General features: G+C 42.5%; 1 protein-coding gene and 1 long non-coding RNA gene across 3 annotated transcripts in view; one reads left to right on the top strand and one right to left on the bottom strand.

Annotated features, from left to right (window-relative positions):
- The window catches only part of nr6a1a (nuclear receptor subfamily 6, group A, member 1a), an 87,928-nt gene that overhangs the window by 13,690 nt on the left and 50,749 nt on the right, over window positions 1-23,489 (top strand). For both annotated transcript variants that reach the window (XM_037098718.1, XM_037098719.1), the window contains exon 2: window positions 4,475-4,522. In XM_037098718.1, coding sequence (XP_036954613.1) covers window positions 4,475-4,522 — 48 coding nt within the window. The remainder of the gene's footprint in view (window positions 1-4,474; window positions 4,523-23,489) is intronic.
- Window positions 9,894-21,643, bottom strand: LOC119019825. Its single transcript, XR_005075163.1, has 2 exons — window positions 21,280-21,643; window positions 9,894-10,588 (listed from the first exon to the last, which is right to left on the bottom strand). It is a non-coding gene; the product is annotated as an uncharacterized LOC119019825 (long non-coding RNA).

Here is a 23,489-nt window from a genome sequence, read left to right on the forward strand (position 1 = left end):
CTCACTTGACTGGTATCCATCCATGTTGATAGTTTTAGCTTTTATTTAGAACTGTCTGAGATTCATGCCTTAAATCTGATACAATGAAGGGTGATGGGATTTTAGCCTCAGAGGTGGTCTGGGCTGCATGTGACCACATTCTTTTAGCAGTGTGTACGCACGTGTGTCCTTGCCCACATTTAAGGATCACCTACTCATCAACCTAGCGATACCACAAGAGGCCACAACAGCAGGCACAATGGATTACACAGTCTGATTGAGCTGTAGTTCACTGTGTTACAAATGACATATTTGGCTCCTCTTAACCTGTCAATCTCAGCAGCAGATGTTTGTGAATGCACTGTTTGTTTCAGCCAAATCAGCAAGTTACTGCAGTGTCTCCTGAATCCATTAAGGAAATTGCAGAATTTGGAGTTAATGGGTTAGAGGAAACCTTGCTGAACCAGCTCCAGTAAATTCTAAATTGTGTGTGCATTCTTATAAGTGAAAATGAAAGGAAAAAGAAACATTGTTGACAGTGTACTGATGGGGTCTCTCTAGAGTCACTGTCTGTTTGGCTGTTCTAATCTGTGGGACTCTTGTGTAACAAAAACACACCGAATCTTAGTTTAATCTAATTATACATACATACAATGAAAACATAATCATGAATATTATATTCCATCTCTGCCAATAGACCCCCATAAATCCCAGATACTGGATATTTAAACATACTACAAAGACTTTTAAGAGTTTGAGTCTCAATTTACTGCTCATGCCTCTACATGACCTACATAAACAAATGTGATTGGCTATTTCTATAGTTGCTATAGTTATTTTTAACTAGGGAATGTTGATAACTTTCTCACCAAAATGACAAGCAAATACCGAACCAAATCTGTTAGCTGTCAGATTACATTTAAACTTAGGTGGATGAACAGCACTAAAGAAAAGCTGATTTTTCATTATAATCACATTGCAGTTATTAATCTTACACAGCCACAAACAGATATATTACCCCTTTGTCATTCATCCTGCGAACGGCTGTGTTTAAAAAAAAAAAGAAAGAAAGAAAAGTAGTATAAAAAATGACTTTCCTCTTTCTTACACTTCCTTAACACATGCATGTGCTAGCCAGATCAAGATCTTGAGACATGAGGTGGTGTTCATACCACTTTAGAGGGGGCCACCAGAATCAACAAAAATAAAGGTAACTTGCCTTATAAAATATCCTATCGATGTATATAACACTGACTAAAGATTACTGATTACTTCTGTTTTTGCCTCCACGTCTGTGCTGCAGTGTAGTAAGATTTACTATGTTATTTCTCAGTGTTTTAGTGTCATTATGGAGTTTGGGGGCCTCACAGACATTTATCCTTGTATGCATGCATGTTCCTGTGTTTTAAGTCAATATGTGTGTGTGTGTCTGCTCAGGGGAGGTCGACTGAGGCACGTGTGTGTTGGAACAGTGCTTGTGTGTGTTGGTGTATGCTCCGGGGAGAACATATGCTGGTGTTGACTATGAGGCAGGGGTGGAGGTGAGGGGGGCAGCTGGCGTGTGTCAGGTCAGGGGTCTACAGCTGTTGATAGCAGGGTGGTACACTGACACAGATAGGAGGATCTGAGGCACCGCCAGCCCACACTCTTCACTCGCCTGGATGTGAGTGATGGAGCCTGCCGGGTGCCTTGTAAGTGAGAAGTGGACGCTGTGTGTCCAGATGCCGGCTGCACAGATGGCCCGGCGGCTGATGGAGGCAAGATGGGGGAGAAAGTGGGTATAAAATAAAGCTGAGACGGCAAGAGGGTAACCAATATGAACAAGCAGATTGCCCTGGGGTTATGGTTAGACCCAAAGTCAAATGATGAATCAGGCTTTGTGTTCAAAATCAGATTAGGCCCTGTCTGAATCAGTCAGAGGGGATCATAAATAGGAGAGGTGGAGAAAACAGTCTTTAATCTACAGTTAAAAAATATTTCAGGGATTGTCATTGGAAAGCCCTTATAAAGCCCCTAATTCATCTAATCTACAACTGCTACTGGTAAAATATGGTGAGGAATTTAAGAAATAATGAGAGTTACTTAATGACTGTCATGTTTCAGTGGAACCAGCATTGAGATGCAATATGAACAAAGGTTTTTTTTTTCTGTAAATACCATCCACACTTTACAATGAAGGACAACAAAATGCTGTGCCCTTCTTTACTTCACTGTGACAGCAGTCATTTTCATGGCTGTAACGGTTCACTTGTCAAGAAGACTTCGGCCATTTTGCATGTTGGCCAAAAGACTTATGCTGTGGACCAAATAAAATCAAATCAATTTTTTCCCGCGATAATCACATAATCACTCGCTACCGCTGTTATAGGTCTGTGTTATTAAAAACAACAACACGAAGTGTTTCCAACCGAAGGATCAGCAGAAGAGCTTGTGTTTGTCTCTTTTTTGAGATGTGTGTGCTGGTGTCAACACGGTGTTTTATTTTGAAAATTGACCCAATGTTGTTTGTTATTTCGGCGCTTGACTTCCTGTCTGCTCTGTGCTAAATTCAGCTGAATTGCTGAATAGAAGTCCCGCGTTACCTGTGCCAGAGGGCTTCGGACTGCCGGAGCGCACCGGACCTGGTGGGGATTGACACATAGGTTTCACTTTAGTCTATCAGCTCTGCTGGCGTGGCGGAGACTTATCCAGTGGAAATGTGCCGTTAGTGTAGATGGCACAGAAAGTGGTAGCTTCAGGAAAGCTAGTTGAGCTCTTGTCAGTAATAATTAAAAAACGGCTAAATAAAATCTTTCAACAACTGTAAAGCTGACTTTTTGATGTTGTGCCTTGGCAAATGTGTGTTTGGAGCTATTTCTTTGGGAATGTATTCACTTGGTGCCTGCACTATGATACTAAGGCACACTTATTGTCTACCCCTACAGGAGACTGTAAGTTTATACGACCAGTTGTTTTTAACATTACTGTGTGTTGCTTTGTTACATTTGTTATAGACTTGGGGTCTTGACAGAGCGGGGACCTCTTACTACATATTGTATACAGTTCTTAGCCTCACCCTCAATGTCTCCAGTGTTTTCTGTGGTAGAGAGTGAGTCACAGTCTCTTGATGGACAAGTTACAAAATTATCCACTGTGCTCTGTACACTTGGGATAATACAGAAAAGTGGCCAACATGTTTCAATAATATTTAGTTATCTGACTACTCCACTGTTTGGGATAGGTTAGGTTAGGTCAGCTTGCTCACATGTTTGCATGAGCTATGATTTTTTTGTAATTTACCAGTAATTTGTTGGATTCATGTTAATGTGTATTTTAGACATATTCAGATGTTTTTAGAAAAAGTGACAAATATTTTTTAACAACAATTTGGTGCACCCTCTGCAGTTACTGTGAGTGCCCCCAAACCCCAGCTGGACCGGGATTTTGCCGGCGGTTTCGGCCCCGTTCTGTGCATCTAAACTGACTCTTGTGTATTAATGAGACTAAACGAGTCCGGACCGAATCTGTTCCGGTCCGAGGAGATGGAATCTGAATCTGTGGGTGTTCCTGTGCAGCTAGCTGCTAGCCCAACCCCACGGCCCTCCTCCTGAGTCGAGGGATGTACCGGCTGGTCCAAAACTGGACTTAGGGTCAATAATGTCCGCCACGCTTTTTTGCGAACATTGCCCTCACGTTTGCTTTGTGTCTGGTGCAGGGAGAAACGGTAAAAACTGGCTAACTATTCTAACTATTGTAAAAAAATCTAACTTTTTCCAACTCTGATTTTGTGTTATTCAGCCAATTATATCCCTGACGTCCCACCTTCAAACACAACCTCATTTGGCCATCCATGAAAAAGCTACTTAACCTTCCACTTTTCTATAGGAATACACACTTCCTACAGGCAATGCACTAGTATCAAGAAACACACAAAAAAGGCCCAAATGATTTTGGTATTTGACCTTATGCAGCTTGGCTTTTGTGATTGGAGCAGGGCCCCTTTAAGAGTTGAAGGTTCTTCAAGGTTCTTTAAAGTATGCAAAGTATGCATTATCCACCTTATAAATTCTCTGATATTATAGGTCAGATGTGCTTTTTATCCAAGAATTGTTTAATTAGTTAAATTGGCACCATTCTCTTAATGGTGTACCAGTGGGCCCTAGGGCCCCTGTGGCTCTCTGGCTCAGAGTAGTTTCACTTTACTTAGTTGGGAATATTTTCACATCCTTGTATTTTTTCACTAAAGTGATTTCTTGTCCGATGTGATTTTGTTTTTCTTTATTTCTGGAAAGTGTTTGATGTAAAAAGGCCATTCTATGTATACTCCAATTTTACAAGTTGAATTGTGTGTATTCTGTAATTCTGTATAAAATAAAGGACAATTCTTTCAAATGTTTGTGTCAGTAGTTTTCAGAAAATTGTCCAAAGCATAATTGTATCATTACATTATGCATGCAAATCTGTCTCTGTGGAGAATGTCTTGGAGCTCACCTACATCTGTGTACCTGTTTTCCAGGCTTTTACAGTGACCATCCTTTGGAGTCTGAACAGAACGACAGCATGGGTGAGTAACAAACATGCATTTTTCCTCAAATGGCTACAGATACAAGGATACATCCTTTTCAGTATATTTTCAAGCAGAGTACGTTTTAATATGTTTTTCCCGCTTCATTCCTCTTCATTCAGTAATCACTTGATTAATTTGATTAGATTTTTCACCACATAACAGTTGTAAATGTGACAAATAACAGAATTTACATAAACAACTTCTCTGTTCATACCACAATCTGGATCATTTTTACTTTCTGGTATCGAATCAAATCGTTAGATAATAGCTCCATCTAGTGGTGAAGAGAGGTACAATTCAACTATTTTTTTTTTGAATGGCTTATCATGTCATGTCAAATCCACAAGAGGGGAGTATAGACCAATATCAATAGAGCAACTTATTATATAATGATGGTTCATAATAATGGGTCACGTGGCTCTCAAATAGAAACTGGGAGTAATGGTGTGTGTGAAATAAAGACTTGTGGCTACAGATGAATTAATACCAGGATCCTTTCTTGCTACAGGAAGAGGAAGACATCTTTCTGTTTTCTATTTTGCTCCATTGTGTTTATGTTGATGTGATGAAAGGATTACCGCTCACACCATCATCATTGTGTCACGCATGAAATGCAGACCTAAAATGCGAGATGTAAAAATGTCAGAACTGTGTGACTCAGCCTGGAAGAAACTGGGAGCAAAGGGCCAGGGGTGAGCCAATGGTCCAATGTTAAGGTCCAGGTTCAAGCGAAGTTCACTCAGGACTCCCCTGGCTGCCATCGCAGCGCCAGGTGGCACCATGGGGGGGTCAGAGGTCAGTTACAGTTCAAAAACTGCTGACCTCGCTTTGACTCTGCACTGACCTGATTGTGTGCAGCTCTTCTCTGGCCTGGGCTTTCTCATTGCTCCCTCTATAATCCTGCAAGGGGAGAAAGGAGGGGTGAGGTGGGGGTTGCTAAGAAGTAGAAGGAAGCAGGAGAGGAACTATTAAACCTGTGCACACAGTGAATGGCCAGCATTGTTGCGTGTTGCAGGAGGAGGCGTGGATTTATGAGGCTTAGCCTGATTGGGTTGTAAACTTGACGAGGTGGGCTCGCGGCCGCGGCCACTCTCTCTCTCTGTTGGCCCTATTCTCCTCCCAGGATGCCTCGGTGCATGCACTGGGCAAGGGTGATGCTGGGGTCAAGGGAGGCTGCAGCAGGGCTCCTCAGGCTTGTAAATGCTCTGACAGAGGTGGGAACTCGGAGACCCCATTCAATGAGCAAAAACCCAGGTCAGGGGCCAAATAGCTGAGTTAGCAACAGCTGTTTTCAACACTAGCTCTGTAGTAACATCAACTCACATATCTCAAATCAGTAGGTGTTGTCTTTTTTTTTTTTTTTTTTTTCAAATTTGGAGCATCCATTACCATCTGAACCTGAAATTAACCTGCAGGTAGTCCTTGTTGGGGATAGATTTGTACTTTTTAAGGTTATTAACCTGAGAGTGCTGTACTGGTCCATAAAGTCCATAAAAGCTACACACTTTTTAGTTACTCACTCATCCATTTGGATCATTTTTTTTCTCCATCCAGTTTCTCAAACTGGATGTACATCATCATTTAGCTTTTACTTTTTCTTAAAAAAAATAGTTTGATGAAGTCTCTTGAAGCACGTCATTTAAAATATGTTTTGTGACATGCAGACAGAGCTCTGTCACATGGTTAATCATTACTAGCTGGAGATTGGACTTTCTCTCCAACTTGAGTTGTTTCACTGACTGGATCTTCATGTAATTTCCAGTAACAGTGAATCATAATCTCTTGGGAAATGTACACAAGAGGCATGAAAATATGGGTGTGTACACAAATAAATAAATAAATAAATAAATAAATAAATATACATACTTACTTACTTACTTACTTACTTACTTACTTACTTACTTACTTACTTTCCATGTCAATACTGACTGTGGATGATAGTATATAGTTAGAATATCTACTTTCATTGGTTGTTCATCTATCATGAAACATACTTCATACATCAGCACAAGCAGCTATGCATCCTGTAGCACTGCAAATTCCAGGCCATAAGGGGGCAGTAGATCCATGCCAGACCTTCATGTGATGTATGCTTCCACGTGCCACCTGCACTCAGTGAACTCAGCACCCATATGGAACTACTTGGCTGGAACCCAGCACATGCCTTTCCTTTGTCCTCACATAACTGGGCTAACTTCATATGCCTGTGTCCAAAAGTCATCCAAGATCACCAGGTTTTCATTTTCCAACATGCTCCACGTGGAGCAGTCAGACACTTTTCTCTGCCCATATCCCTCTCTCTGTTTCTTTGAGCTGTTTTTCTCCTTTAAAGTTGATTTCACTGTTAGCTTCAGGGCTGTGTTTGGCTGCAGTAAATGTGTAGATAAGTGGATGAAGAATGAGGGCCACAAGTAGCGTTTTTCTTTCAGTTGATTTTCCCTTCATGTCCCGTGGGTGCCCCAGCCTTCTGCACTCAAAACATGGCGTGAGTGCTGCAGAGTGTTTGGGAGCTGCTGCTGCTACTGCTGACCTCCATGCTTTCTTATCATTTTAGCCTTTAATAATTAATGATTAGCCTAGATTTGAATCACTGTCCCTTTTTTTTTTTTTTTTCTCGCTTGATGCAACTTGCGGTGCTGTCAGACTCGGGGTCAGCCTGCGGAGTGTTTCCAGGTCAGGGAGAACTGGGTCACACTGTTCCCAGTGTCAGTGTCTATAACTTCACAGTGTGCGATGACAAAGCCCTACTCCACAGGGATAAACAAGCAGACTTTTGTGTGGCAGTAATATATATATATATGTAGCAAACAGTATCTGTCCTTCGCATATAGGCCTCTGTAGATATACTACTTTACTCCAAGCCGCAGCAAACCTGCGCTGACATTTCATTAAGTCATTCACTTATTTATTTGTAGATTAATCCCTCATTTTGAAGTCAGTAATGTAACCCAGAGCTTTAAAAAGCTGCAGACTTTAAGGAGCTTAATTTTTAAAGAACTGTGGGTTTTCAGAGAGGTTTTCACTGTGACGAGAGAGAAAGAGAGAAACACAAACGTAAAGATAACTGATGAGAATAAAAAAGCCTTGATATGTTAGTCCAAAACAATTGAAGACAAATGTGGACACCAACCATGCACAAAAGGACAGGGACAATAATTAACTGTGACTAGGGCAAATATAATAAGTTTGATTTTTTTAATTATATTATTATCTCTGCCTTGAGGTCTGTCTATGTGAATGTGTCCGTATGGTATTAGTTTGCTCCTTATCAAAACAGCTGAATCATTGAGATGAGAAGAATCCCAGGTTGCTTCTTATTGTCCCCCCTGACATTTTACCACCTTCAGTGCAGGAATAAAGTGGTGTATGGCAGCAAGAACAGATCCAGATGCATATGTGTTTGAAATTCCCCAGCATGTTAACACAACCTTACAGGGCAATTAGTGTGAGATTATTTCCATATGTCCATATATCCTTCAATTACACGCTGAAATGTGGTTATGAGGCTGATCAACCGTCCAAGAATCATGGGATCATTCTACTTTTAAAAAGCACATGTATTTGAGTGATTTTGATTTGAACTGAGGCAGAATTTTGCATGTTTCTCTCTTTCACCTCTGTTTGTTAGTTACAGTGTGGGTGAGTGTCCTGTAATTACCTAAGTCCCAGCACACAGAAGCCTGTCTGTTTTAAAAGTGTCCTTTACAGGATTCCCTCTAGTCTTGATTTCCCTTGAATATCAAGGAGTTTGGAGAGGTGCTGCTCACACACAAAGTTTGGGAATTTGAGGTCAGGGGATGTCAGCACACAAAGAACATTAACTTTGTGAAACATAGCCAACAAGATTTTAGCCAACAAGATTTTGCAACCCAAGTAGAGTGGACAGCAGACAACAATAAACTGGAATAAACAGAATAAAGAATTTGAGGTTGTGGAATCTGTCATGTTTAGTAACTGAAAATCAGATTATAGTCTTGGAATTTAATATCTGGGTCAAGGTGGGAACTTTGCTTAGGCAACACTCTGAACTCCTATCTGTCAGTTGAAATAGCTACGCTGAGGGAACAGTCAACAGGACATAGAAATACAAACTTCATATCTGTGAAACTATTTGTTTTTATTTATTTAGATTGTGTTATACATTAAGATTTCTGCATGCACATTATTGCAAAGGAGGTGAATGAAATCCTGTTTGTGGTGCTTATAGCTTTGAAACATGAACAAAATATTTACAACATCATCTTTAGAAACACGTGTCCTTGCTCTGGATTGCCTGTAGATCTATTCAGTAAATCCTGCAGATGAACATCTGTTATCATAGTGCACCTGTGACACAGGTATATCTGTAATGAGATGTTGAACATCTTTTTCAATTGTATGAGCACCACAAATGAAATTCCCTCCACTTCCATTATGTTGTAACTCTGACAGCCAAATATTTCAAAACCTGGACTACGAAGCTCATAACTGTGTCCAGGTTGGTGGTTTTCAAACTTTTTTTTGCCCTTGGCAAAGGCCAAACCCAGCTCTAAAGGCACACCTGTATTCTTTTCCATTCAAAATAGCCTCTATGATACATCTTATCCAATCACTCTGTGGATATATATTTGTGAACCCCTGGAGGGTTTTGTTAGGATCTTTTTGGGGATGGAATTTGCCTCTGGATTTGTAAATGAATGTGAACAAAGGACTGATATTGTAAAATAAAAATCATTAATTCGTTAATTCCTTGTTGTATGACTGTATATTGCAGTAACAGTCTATGATTGTAACAAAATCTCACAGGCTATCATTTGGGAACCAGTGGTTTAGATAACACCTGTCGTTAGAGACCAAACCAAGCTTTAAACAGTGTAATACTATAAATGTTGGAAGGGCAGATAGGAATCAGAACTTCAGTGCTAAGATATCCTTTACATCATTCTACAAAGTCCATGCAAAACTTTGGTGTACATTCATTTTCCACATAACAGTTAGATTTCTTCAGCAGTCTCGTTTGAAGCCCATTGCACACTGGTTACTGAGGTGTTTGAACCGCAGTCTGCATTCATTGATCAGTGAGTTATTTTAATGTAAACCCACCGACAGCAATGAATGTTTATTGCAGCCTTAAGAGTGAACGCCTCCTGCGTCACAGCTGATCAAATGTCTAATGGATTGCATCCCGGCCAACTGAAAGTCAGATTTGATTTGTTGACCACCCACATACCGTGGCTCTGCATTTTTCCTTGTTGTAAGTGCATTTCAGTGAACTGAAATGACACAGCCTCCAGAAGATCATGTGCATGTGAGCGTTGGCATCCCTCAGGGTACAGTCAACGGTCGATGGTTTTGGTTAGAGCTCAAACTCACCGACAGCGTTGAATGTTCACTGTGGGCACCAGGAAGGAATGTGTGTCTCGCCATAGGTTTGTTTGATTGATGGCAGCAGTTGAACTTGATACAAAATAACAAAATATAAGTACCAAAACCCAAGTTACCCAGTTTATTTTAAATTGTCTTCAGCCACTTGTTGCTGCAGTTTGAGACAGACAAGCATTGGAAAATCCCAGAAATGTTCTACTGTCACCCGTTTCTTGGTTCTCATCCAGACCACGTATGTATTTAAAATGTCTGCAATTTAAATCCGAACATATGTTGAGTTTTTGTAAGTCTGCTATGATGTCAGACCTGTCACAATTGGATACAATAATGGAAAATGCTGACTTTCTAATGATAATCATTACTGAGCTTCATGTTTTTTAGCATCACAATCCTGTGTGTGTGTGTGTGTGTGTGTGTGTGTGTGTGTGTGTGTGTGCGCGCACGCTTCTGTGTTTCTTTTGGCCTGTTCCAAGCATCTCCGTGCCAAGCTGTGTTACCACCCATGTCGATGTGGAGGTTCAGATGACGTTGATGAGAAGCCAGCAGGAGCGCGGAGAGGTGGTGATGCAAATGTTCTGCTTAAAAAAGCCCTGCAGACATGTTGAATGCCATCATGTTGTCATCATTATCACCTTCTGCAAAACTCCTAACAAAACTCTCATCCGTCTCCATCGAGCTTGTGCTTCTTTTACCGTCAGCCTGCAGCAAGAAGAACAAAAATAAAGGGGAAAGAATCAGAAATGGCATGAATAAAAAGGACGAGAGTTGACGTCAGTCAGGCTTGTGGAAGGCAGCGAACTGGCACAAGTGTGATCAGAGAACGCCGCTGTGCCCCACAGCTTAAACTAGTGCACTGCAGTGTTGAGCTAGTTAGAGATTACTGCTCCCTTCACCCTGCGCTGAACCTTAGCTACTGCTCTGGGAGTGCGCCTTCCTGCGTTTGCCTCTTTGAGGTTGGAAAATCATGCAGTCATGTTTTATTAATGCTCTCTCTGTCTGTCTCCCTTTTCTGTCTTTCTCTCCCGTCTTGCCAGCTTCCCTCAACACAGACAAAGATTTGGAACACTGTATTTTGTTTGTTCTGCATCCTCTTTTCACGTAGAATTTTAGCACTTCATGTAGGTTGGGGTTTTGATTTGATGAGGTACTGAAACCTGCGAGGGAGGTAGTCGATATATGATGCAGCTCATTGTAGAGAGATTTGTTGCAGTTCTGCAGGATTTGTGTTATTTTAGATCAATCAGATGGAAAATGAGAGAATTGGATCTGCAGATTTTCTGTATTCTCCACAGACTCCCAGAAAGCAGCCACACTCTCCTGCTCGCTGCATAATGAATGAACACTTTGGGAAGAGGGAGGCACAATTCGCATTCTCCTGCTTTGACACAGTTCACTGACCATGGAGATGACATCATTAATACAACAATATAAGACAGAGCATTTCTCTACTTCATGTGTAACATGAATTATTTTCATCACAGGCGTTGTTCCTGTCTGTTGCTTCCACCCAAACAAAAGCCCATAAGTCAGGTCAAGATGAATTTTCATTGAAGATTTTTTTTTGTTTTCATCTTGAATCAAAATAAACATGGTGTTTGTTGTTTTAATAGATAGATAAATAATTGGAAGCAGCTATTTTTTGGATAGTAGCTTTTAATTCTTTTTTATTCATATGCCTACTGAACTGTACAAGCCATGGCCATCTATCATTCTTCTTTGCACATTTTTTGGATATCGAAGAGTCTTATTATGCCTCTTTAGTTGCTTTGAAAAAGTAAAAATTCTCCCCTATTTCCGAATTTCTCTCTGTGTTTTGGGCAAGGTGGGAAGTAATTGGGAAGTAAAAAAAACAAGTAATTTTTTCAGTCTCTCTGGCTTGAACTTCAGTGGCTTCCCTTCTTGGCACTTCCACCATTTGGCTTTATGCCCGATACAAAAAGAGCACCCCCCCCCACACACACACACTTTTTTTTTTCATCTGACTCGACTTCCGCTCTCTCTACACTTGGGAGAACTTGTGGGAAATGTGTGCATGTTAACTGACTTATTCAGTGGTTGGAGGTGTGGCTGTACTTCTGCGTGTCAGGGTTCTTGATAATACCACTGCTGCTATGGTCCTGAGAATCTTTGCATAACTGACAAACTTGCAGAAGTATAGCATGTTTAAAAATAGCTGGGTGAGCATGAGAGCCTGACAGGGCCAAAGTGAAGAGTGCAACAGTGCGACTGAACCAGTGTGAACCCTGCATCGTCAGCACATTCCAGGGGTTGGACAATGAGAAGCACACAGTGTACTCTCTGCCGTGTTGCCTGCATAACTGACTGGTCTGAAGCCAGGTCTCCACACTGCTGAAAACAAGGTGAAGGCAATACAGTTGCAAAAAAAAAAAAAGAAAAAATAATGAAATTAGCTAACCTGTTTCTGGTGTGAAAAGGTGAACATGATGTTGCGGATAATATTAGACCGAACTTAAAAGTAGGTTCTCCAGAGTTGTCAGTGTAGCCATGGTGCTGTGGTTTCTCTTTCGATAGCGAAACGCTGACTGAAATATGAAGACGTGGTCCAAGCAGGGATCTGCTCTCTGACTAGAGCCCCATGCAGCATGAACAAGAGCTCAGTGTTTGACTGTTTCTCTCAGTTAGAATTGAGGTTAATCAGCACATTTTGGTTAGGCTTCTGTTACAGTCTGAAAATCTTAGCCAGGAGCTGAAATGGTTGAGTCAGGAACTACGGTACTCCAGGAGTCCCTGGATTGGAAGACGACACTCCCCACCTATACACGCTGACATTCCACTGGACTGTTACAGTAAACAACCACGTTCTGGTTTTCTGTCATGATGCAACTTTTTTCTTGGGAGAAATGAGGTGTTTCTCTTACTTTTCATTTTGCTGTGGGCATTTCACAGAATCTCTAAAACTATGACAAGATAGTACCCATCATGTGAGGTAAAATCAGATTAGGAAACACGTAGGATCTGTTCCCGCTGCATGACATTCCAAACTTGCTTCCTCTCAGCCCATTTCCTCTGACAGTACAAATGTTTTGCTCACATTACTTTACCCACAGTTAACTTGACACTTCCAGAATAGCTCAGATGCCTTTTCAAAAATACTCACACTGGGAAGCTGCCAGTATACACACACTTTTCCATCCCATCATGCCTCTTGACAATTGTTATTATTCAATCCACTGGCACTACGAGAAATCTCCTGATGGATGTGCACAAGCAGATTAAATCGCTAAAATCATTTGCGCCGTGTGTGTGTGATCCTCTTCGTAGGCAAACTCAATCAAATTCAACACATATGCCTTAATTGCTGTGTCATTCACAAAACGGGCTTTAAGTAATATGGACAGTTTGATATCTGCTTGAATTAAGAAGTTTCCACTGACATTTGGCGGTGCAGTTGGTTCATACACCATCATATTTCGCTGTCACACTGCTGTATTTGTTGTCACACATTTGTAAAGTAGAATGAGCTGTGACATCATGCTACTGATATCAAATGTGGATGTCAAATAAATAAAAGAGTAAATAAAACAGATAATGGTACTGATAATGCTGAGCAGTCACAGCAATATTCTCTTGTAATTTGATTGCCTTTCAATTCACAAAACATTTTTGGAGCTTCACAGCAAAACAGTATAGCACAATTCTGCTTAACCACTGGAGTGGACTGGAGCCTGCCCGCCTACTTAATTCAGCTCTCAGGAAGATGTTATTTACACCCTGTTAAAGAAGAAAAAAATCTGTGCAGCTACTTAGCTAAAAGAGTTGGCACATCTCATTATAAAGTAGATATACAAGCTTGGTGGTGTGTTGCGGGCATAAATTCTGTCTTTTTTAGATCAATTTTGGACCTCGGGGCTAGGACTTGGTTACGCCTGATGAGCTGTATGGCGCTGCTTTCAGTTTTTTATTTTCTTGTTTTACATTCAAAGCAAGTCTCAGTAAATTCAGTTGTTCAGGAGAATGCTGTGATGCAGTGCATGTAGTGTTTACTATATGGGTCTTAATGGGCTTAAATCCCCCTTATCAGCTTTAGAGACACAATAGTAGTTCAACATTTCCAATACAGAAACACACATTAAATGAACTGACAACAATTTGTGATAACCATCATTAATCAATTGTAGTAATAATAATAATATAATAATAATAGATTTATTTGACTGTTAACAAACAATGAAATCAAAAACATTTATTGAGCAAATGTAAATGTTTCTCAACATCAGTTGCATCTTAATAAAAGCCATCCAGGTAATGTTAATAGAACTACACAATATTAATTTGTCATTTTAACCACTTACTATCAACTTCATTAACCATTTATTAAGAAAATGTTTATTGTAAATCATTGCACAACATTGCATTTTTTTTGTTAAGGGTAAGGATTGCTAACTACAGTTTAATTAACCGTAGTTTATTTTCCTATGTTTTTTAAGTGCAGTTAATGTTGTTGTGTTACTAATGAACCCTGTCTTTGGTAAAACTACAGAATATTTACAGCAACTTTTTGGTCATTGTTTGACATGTCTTAGTGCATTTCTTTGGCTCAAGTGTTGCATAAAATGATAAATGTCCATTGAAAAGCCATGCTTGCTGAACTTGGGTACAGGCAGCAGCATCCAGGCCGGCCCTGCTCCAGCACCAGGGACTCCTCAGGCGTAGCGCCAAGCCTCTCCAGAAACACCCTGCCTCCACGTGCCTTGGATCATCCTGCCAAGGCTCCGGGGGTTTCATTTGCAACCTTAACTGTGGTTGAGCCAGCTCCTATCTCTGCTGCCAGCTCCTCTCAGCATTAACCCAAGACTCTGTCTTGATGATGGCATACTGTTTTCTCTAACATGCTGGCCTTACTGCTTATGACTTACCTTTCCCCCCCATCTGCTCCTCAGTTTCTCCTTGCAGCAGTGAGTATCCTCACCCTTTGCAGTGCTGACTGACATGCCTGTCTCTCTGCCCTGTTTTTGTCTCCGTCTCTTCACTCTCTGCTGTGCACCTTTGAACCCAGCATTGATGCACTTGATCGCGCCATGTCAGTCTGGCTCTAGTTGACTTATCCACTCTTGCAGCTTGCCCGAGAGAACTGCACTATATGTCACACTCCTCTCTCTTCTCCAAAGCTTTGTAGGCTCACTTCAGTCGTGAGTACTGAGGCTAATGAATATGTATCCCAAGCTCTTTTTTGCAGCAGTTATGAGGATCTCTAACAAAGCGGGATGAGAGAGCCCTTTGTGGTTCTCTACTGGATTTAACCGTGACATTTTTCTGGAGCCTGCTGCCACTTTTTATCTTCAACAGACTTGATCCCCAGGTCAGACTCGCGGCCCCTTTTTGAACGCTGGCATTGTCAAAACGCACTCTCAAAATCCTCGCTCCAACTATGATATTTCATTATTCGAATCTCAGGGTCTTAATTGAGTCATTAAGAGCAACAAATATTTTGACAAACGCAAACATATTTATCCTTAAGGAAGCCCAAACAAAAGGTTATACAACACTCACTTATGGCACATAATCCATGTTTTTTTTTAATCTTTCAAGTTGACGCAGTGCAGTGGTGGGATCGGTAGTGAGCTCAGGGATCAGTGTTTTCCTCATCTGCCTAGTGCTCGAACTCGCTGCACCCTGGACAGAAGTAATAAACCGCAGGGAGCAGGGAACCGGGCCACCACCGTGATCGTCAACATCTTGTAACACCCTCCATCTCTTGCACCCACCCCACCCACAAAGCAGGGAAGCCTCACACTGGGAGATTTAGAAATAGCACAGCAATTCTGATTTCACATTTCCGTTATCAGGAGCCAGCAGTGTGAGACAGCATGGGAACGACCTGGATACTGATCGACCTTTACTCTGCCTAGATGATGCATCTGCCACCTTACAGCCACACAGACCTAGTCTATGTAAATAATGCTGATGAAGTGTTTAAAAAAAACTGAGCAGATAGAGGAGGAGAGGCAAAACACCCTGAAAACCTCAGCAACGTACGCACAACAGTCAATGGGAGATTTGCTTAGTACCAAATACTTTAGTTGAAGTGCTCAATTTTGCCTTTTCATTGCCGTGATTACCCACAGCAACTACATATGCCACGCAGTCCTCCATTATTAGCTCCAGTAAAAATCAGAGCCCCTAATACCTGCATTGTTAGCACCTTCTTACACTGACTAGACTAAACAAGGCCATTATCCTCTCTGTGTTTTGTCAGCGGTGCAATTTTATTCCTATAAAGCCACATTTTACCCAGTTTCTTTTTGCATGACAAACATTACAAAGCATTGCGCCTGGTCCCAGCGGGGGAGTGTGTCGCTGTGTTGCACCAGCAGGGACACTGTGTCCTTAATGCGCTGTACCATGCTTTGTGCTATGTTGACCTGATCATCTCCGCCTAAGCCAAAGTTAAGCTCATCTTTTTCTCGACTGTATTTTTGAAACACAGGCGACCGTTGACTCAACTGTGGATAAAACACATGAAGCTCATGAATGTTATTTTTAGAGATGCATAAATGCACAACTCTGAATGGCAGATGAACACAGCGCTGTAAGTTGGGGATGTTTGAGGCGAACATTGTGGCAGTTTGAATTGGCTGATCCTCTGCATAGCAGTTTGACGACTGTGCAGCAGAGTTGTCGAGGCCAGTGCTTCGGAGAGTTGCTCAGAGACTTAACCCTCCTCCCCAGCACCTTCCTCCTCTCTAGCAGAGGAAAATCTCTGCTGAATTCATGTCTCCTTTCAGATTTCTAAGAGGCGTTAAACCTTTCTGGATTAAAGAAGGTAATCTGACAGGCAGAAGATTGTATTAGCTGGAGTGTTGGCAGAGCTTTTAATTTCTCCTCTCTTTTCACTTCCCCCTCTGAGCCTGCTTCTCCTGCTGACCTGCTAGATGGTATTATTGTGTTTTTCTTTTGAATTACAGGAAAAACATCCACATCTTCCCATACCATTCACTCTCTCCTCTCCCTCTCACATACTCACTATCCCACTCTTTCCATATCTCCCCTCATCCGCTCTCTCCTACCTCTCTTCTGCTCTTCCAGCAGTGACAGCATACTTGTGTGAACCCATGATTTATCATTTGCTAATCCGTGATGATTATGGAGCTTTCCACACGGCCCTTATCTGTTGCTGAGCCCGCTTTTCACTCCATAGCTGCCAATTATCTTTCAGACAGCCTGCAAACAGACCTGTCTCTGTCAGCCAGGTGCAGAACGTCACCAAGGCCTCTTACGCTTTATATATCTAAGTAAGAATGCAATCGTGCAACACCGACAGGCTGCCTGGGTACATGTACTTTTGGTCCAAGTACTTGTTCAAATGTCACACTGAGTGATCAAATTCAGTATAATGTTTTATAAATGTTTGTGCACTTTTACAAAAAGTCTAACGTCACATTCAACACCTCACCTACTGAGGGCAATATGTTGAGTCCAAGAAGGTTTTGAACGGCAGCTGAAAAGCAACCTATCCGTCATGGACACTTAAACTGCTTGGAAGACTGGAGCCAGTCATGGCATTAAAAAACTGTCGGAGTCACTGCAGGGACAAATGCCTCTGACGAAATTTTAAGCTGTAGATCTGAATTTTTGTCCTCGACAGGCCTTAATGCGGATAGCCGATATTAATTTAGTAACATGCTGCTTTTGGCTAAAAATACAGCACAGAGGATGCTGTATCACAAGCTTTTACTTATTTGACTTGACATCCTGAAGCTTGGATATTAGTATATCAGCATCAAGGTCAACCTTGTACTAGCGTGCCAAATCTGCCACCCACACAGTCAGGACCAAGAGCCGTGATGGCGATGCCTCACTGTGACTCATCCAACACTTCCTGTAGCCAGGCGGCAGGACAGCCAAGGTTGGTGTATGACAGCATGAGGTTACAGGGAGCGAGGCCTCGCCCGCGGGGAGGGTATGCAGATCGCAGTGCGCTCAGCTGATGTGGCGTTCAGTTGTCAGTGTAATGGGAAGTGACGTGCACATCAGAGCAATGTGGGTCAGAGCGCCAGACGACCAGCCTGCGGCCTGTATCTGCTCCGCCTGTCTAATCTGCTGTAGCCCGACCAGACGAGACTCTCTAATCGACCCTGATATTCACTGAACACACATTACCATCTCCCCTCACGCTCAGGAACGCAAACACACACAGCACGAAGAGGGTTCTCTATTTTAGACACTCGAGAGATTCTAATGTAGTGGGTGTCGGTGGAACGCAGTTCTCTTGTAAGACATTGAATCGTTATTTAATTGCAAAGGAGGTAGGGAACAAGCTTGTGAAAGAAACGAACACAATACCCCCAAATCCTGCTGGTTCAGCCAAACATGACTAAAGGGCCCAGCAAATCTGTTGGACAAACTAGCAGACCAATTTCTCTTTTGTACTTGAGACTAATTGCAATTCATTGAATGCATAAGAAATCTTGATTTTACAGTGCCACGTATCTCCACATCTCTGCTCCTCTTCCTTTGATGTCACGACCAGTATATTAACAATATTTTCTGCCTTTGTAGGTTGTAAAATATTTATGCAGAAGGCTAAATATAAATGCTGCGGTCTGTGGTTTCCTTGCGGTGTGATATAGATTGAGCTGTGATTTTTCAGCGGGTGAAATATGGGTTGGATGGTGCAGAGCTTAATAGGATTCCCATGACATGGTTAGGGACTGGCTCCTGAAGGGAGCAAGGGAAAGGCTGGGGAGGGGGCACCAAGCAGTGATGGTGGAGGGGGAAAAAAAAGAGCGCAAACTTTTGCGAGTGTTTGCTTAGCACCTGCGTATGGACTTAACAACTCCATCGTAGCCAGAGGGAAGTGACACATGGGGGCCTTGAAGTGTTTTGACATTTTCTGCTCAAACAGGTTTTTTACGGCTGGGGGAAGAGGCCCGGAGGAGTTCAGCCTGCGCGAATCTGCCTCTGCCTCATCAAAGGCAGTAATTTCCTGTTCATTTCAGGCCCCCATCCCCCAACCCAGCGCTCTTGTCTGCTAATCCCACCCCTGCAAACTGCCCACACTCCCCCAACCCCCACCCCAGGCCCCCCTGCTGGTGTCCTGCCCGCCTGTGCTTCAGCCTGCTACACTCCAGGGCTGGGGACTGGGAGGCTATATGCTTTGTGTCAGCAGGCTCACGGCTGAGCACTAACAAATCCTCATTGTCCCGTGCGGGAGTGGTGACAGAGGAGGAGGAGGGGGGCATCGCTGTCTGGTTTCTATTCAAATCCAGGTACGCACACAGGCCTAGGACGGAGCATGGGGTGCATAGAGGCTTACAGAGCTCCAAAACCGGGGACTAAAGTCCAGCTCTGGCCAGGCTGGACCAGGCGGAGGTGTGGGGTCACAGGAACCTCTTGCACAACTGCTGCCTTCTCTGAATTGAAAGCTGATGAACAAGTGATAATTGATACTGGACTTCACAAAACCACCAAGGTTCTTCAGCCATTTTAAGCCCTGAATGTCAAGTCCCTCACATCTACTTTCACAGATTCCAAGTGTTATCATTTTCTCAACAAAGGACTTTGGCTGCCTGTAATCCTCCCACAATCTGCTATGTTTGTGTTGTCACTACTTGTGAAAGTACGCAGTGTTTTATTTTTCTCAATTGGACACACAGCACTCTTGTATAAGAAGCTGTATGTAGGCTGAAGCGCATAGTGTAGAAGCATGTGTTTGACTAAAAGGCTCTGTCGATTGGGGTTATGGAGTACGACTTCAGTAACCAGCCATTGCCAGTGATGAAGGCTGAGATGTGTATCTGGCTGACAAGACTCTACATGTAGAGGCATTTCAGAGAATGCGTTGTACTGTGCTCTCAGTCTGAGAGCCTCGGATGTGCTACATGCACGCAACCTAAGTTTACTTTTAATGAATGTTTTCCAGACTTGAGTCAGGACTGTTGTTTTTATTTTTTTCCATCTGAATTTGTGACCTAAAGTGACGACTCTTGCTTTGCAGTTCCTATTGCAGCTGTGTGTCGCTTCAAAGGGCTGCATTTTCTCGCCATCACCAGTCCTCAGATATCAATCCAGACTTACTTGTGTGTGTGTGTGTGTTGTTTGTTCATCCTGGTGTTAAGCCTTTGTGCTGTCTGTGAATGTGTTTTTCTGAAGGGTTGACTACAGCAGCAGCCGTGGTGTACATCTGTGATCCAGGGCAATGTTTTTCTCAGTTGTACTACTCCTTCTCTCACTCAGCTTTTTGCGGTGGATTAAGAGCTTTGGACAAAAGCAGACTGGAACAAAAAATATAGGGACAGCCCGTATTTCCTGTCACTAAATACATTCCAAACCCAGCGACCCTCACGCAAGCCGACGGGGAAAACCAGCAAAAAGGGAATCGAAAAAAACAACCTCTGTGAAAATTACAGTCTCTCCTATTCTTCCTCTTTGGTCGCTGTCTATATTTAACGTCCTCCTACATTTACACTTCCTTTGCTGCATTTTCCTCCCTTCACCGTAACAGTTTTTGCTAACTTTAGCAAGTCATTGACATTTTTGATTTGGAATCATTGCCGCTTTACAACCGACAAAATTTCAACTCAAAACTGCTGCTTGAAAATTTTTACAATGATGCAGGGGAATAATTTTTAGATCATTCAAGTGATGCCTCAAGTCACAGATTTTTAACCTGCTGAGCACACTGGGGTTCCCCAAAGTGGGAGAAAGCGAAGTGCAAGATGAGCACTTTTGAGAGGTGGTCAAGAAGTAAAGCATAGTTGCCCCTAGCCCCGGCGGCAACTCTAATCCTCATCTTAACTCTAAAGGCAGGGTATCCCCTCCCCTTGTGGCGCGGAGCAGCAGCTGGCTGACCTGTCCCCTCTGCTGCAGCCTCTAATGGCTGACCTACCCTGTCTGGACGGCCCTTCTCGCTTTTGTCTACTGTCTGGCTCAGTTCCTCCCAGTCAAACATCGCTACTGGCTACCGCAGTCCACATTCCCACAGAGCAAGCTTTTGAAAAAAAAGACACACACACACACACACACACACACACACACACACTTTTCACACTTGGCACACTTTGTCCAGTGCACACAATCTCTCTGTCTTCCTCTCTCTCTCGCACATACATCCTTTTCAGAACTCTCCCACACACAGCCTCTGTCTGGTTTCACACATACACAGTTTAAGACAAACTGTACCAAGCACAGACGCTCTCACACACCGCATGAACAAATAGAAATGTCTTTTGGGCCTGCTTGAAGTGAAAATTACAGCTCCTTTTTTTTTTTGTTTAGTTAGTAGAAATGCAGTAGTGATTTTTGAAGTTGCTGCTCGTGCATTAGTATAAAAAACAATAAGATTAAATGTAAAAGTGGTAATGGAAAGTGTTAAATGACTGAAGTTAGAAATGAAAAGACTGTGAAACACAAGCAGTTGGAATACTCACCTGAAGCGTGGCCAAAAGTTCGGCAGCGTGATTCTGCGGTGACTGGATGGCAGAAAATAATCAAACACGAGAGCGAAAACCTTCCATATTAGTGGACAACCTCATGTAGACAGGCTGAAAAGTTGCTGCTTAAATGGGTTGAACGGGTTCCTCTCTCTGTCTGTCTGCCTGTCTCTCTCTGTGTCTCTGCCAGATACTCTCTCTCTCTCTCTCTGTGTCTCTGTCTCTCTCTCTCTCTCTCTCTCTCTCTCGGTTTCTCCCTCCCTCACTTGCAGATACACACTCATGACACACCGTCTTTCAGTCTGATCTCCCTGGCTCTAGTGGGACTTCGGCCAGTAGTTTGCAAATACAAGTGCCTTAAAAATCTCTCTCTCTCTCTCTCTCTCTCTCTCTCTCTCTCTCTCTCTCTCTCTCTTTCTCTCTCTCTCTCCCTCTCCCTCTCTCCCTTCCTCTCTCTCCCTTCCTCTCTCTCCTGTGCGTCTGCATAGGCACACGCATTCCCACATGCATGCAGCCCCTCCCCACACACATACGCACACGAGCCTGGCTACGGCGCAACTTATTGAGCTGCTCCACATTTTCTTGCATGCACTATATATGAGGCAGTTGATGGACAGGAGCACACACAGTCATGTGTGGAGCAAGGGCTGCTGTGATTGGCTGAAGGCCTGGGAGCTGAGTGGGGGCAGGGGTTGCTGTGATTGGTCTGAGCTCAGACCATTGAAAGTGGAAGACTTTTCTATTGAATGGCTGCTGCTTTGGGTGGAGTTTGGATGACACTGCTCGGGAAAAGAAAAACAACATTCTGAGACTTTTGTGTCGTTATTGGAGTTTTAACTGCTGTGGTTTGGCGGTGTAGATATCATATAGGATGTATTCTTTTTACATTTGAGAGGTTTAATGTGAAGGCAATTAAACTACTTAAATCATTACTAAATTATCAACGGTGTCCTATAAAATTTTGAATTAAATCTGTTACGTAAATGTTTCAGGTCTGCAATTTATCCATGCACCTTTTGGATAATGCTTAATGATATATTTTTTTTCAATAGAAATTAGTCAGCAGACAGGAAAGACACAAATCTAAGTTTCATATTGGTTGTTGGATCAACAATATCAAGGTTAGTGAATGAATGTGAATTATTATCTGCTTACCATGCTTCCATTAAATAAATATGTTTCAACCTAACTGATCAAAGAATAGTAACAATAAAGGCTGACTCTTGCGTGGCCTCACAGGTAGTGGCAGTAGTCTGCATTTTGTGACACCGCTCCCGCGAATCTAGCCACTTCTCATTGAGATTTCAGATCATTTTAATTTTATTCTATATGACCAACCAGCTGAAGAGCCACCAACACGAACTGACTGTCTCAGTCAGCCTGGTCTGTCAGGGGTCATACCGAATAGTCTCAGACAAAGTTTGAGCTGCAACACTGTCAGAAATTGTAAACAAGGATACTAAAACTGCTTCACTGCTCTCATGACCCACGGGAATACAAGCTGGGGGTCATCAGAACCCCAAGCCATTGGGCTAAGACCATGTCCACCAAGCCAGAACGGAAGGAGAAGGAACAGAATCAGGGGAGCACTTCAAACTTGTGGTTACCCAAACTGGACCTTTATCAGAACCTTTAAAAGATCCAGAGCAGACAAAAAGATGGAAATGCATAACAACATCATCATTCCTTATGTTGCGGGAATATCTGAGAAACTCAAGAGGATCTTCAATAAACATATTCGAGTTCGATTCAAACCTTCCAATGCAGCGAGGCAGAAACTTGTCCATCCTGAAGACAAAACACCCAAACATAAACATAGTAATGTAATTCATGCTGTTCAATGCAGCAGGGCTGATTTGTACATTTGGGAGACAAAACCTCTTCACAAATGAATGGCACAACATAGTTTGGCCAACTCCTCAGGTCAAGATTCTGCTGTCCAATTACATCTGAAAGAGAAAAATCATAGATATGATAGCAAAGATGTAAATCTGGCATCCCTGTCCACCAAAATCGTAGTGTTGTATGACATTGTTGCCGCTGATCTCTTGAGGGTCAGTCAGTGAGTATTGCTCTTATGGTATGGACGTAATTTTTGTGTTGATATGTACTCACAACACTGGTAACATCCTCCTGAGTGATGATGGCAAAACGAGCCCTGGAGTGTCGCCAAGTGCTTTCATTCACACCTGATTAGATCACTTTGA

This window comes from Acanthopagrus latus, chromosome 5 (assembly GCF_904848185.1).
Source record: "Acanthopagrus latus isolate v.2019 chromosome 5, fAcaLat1.1, whole genome shotgun sequence".
NCBI lineage: Eukaryota > Metazoa > Chordata > Actinopteri > Spariformes > Sparidae > Acanthopagrus > Acanthopagrus latus.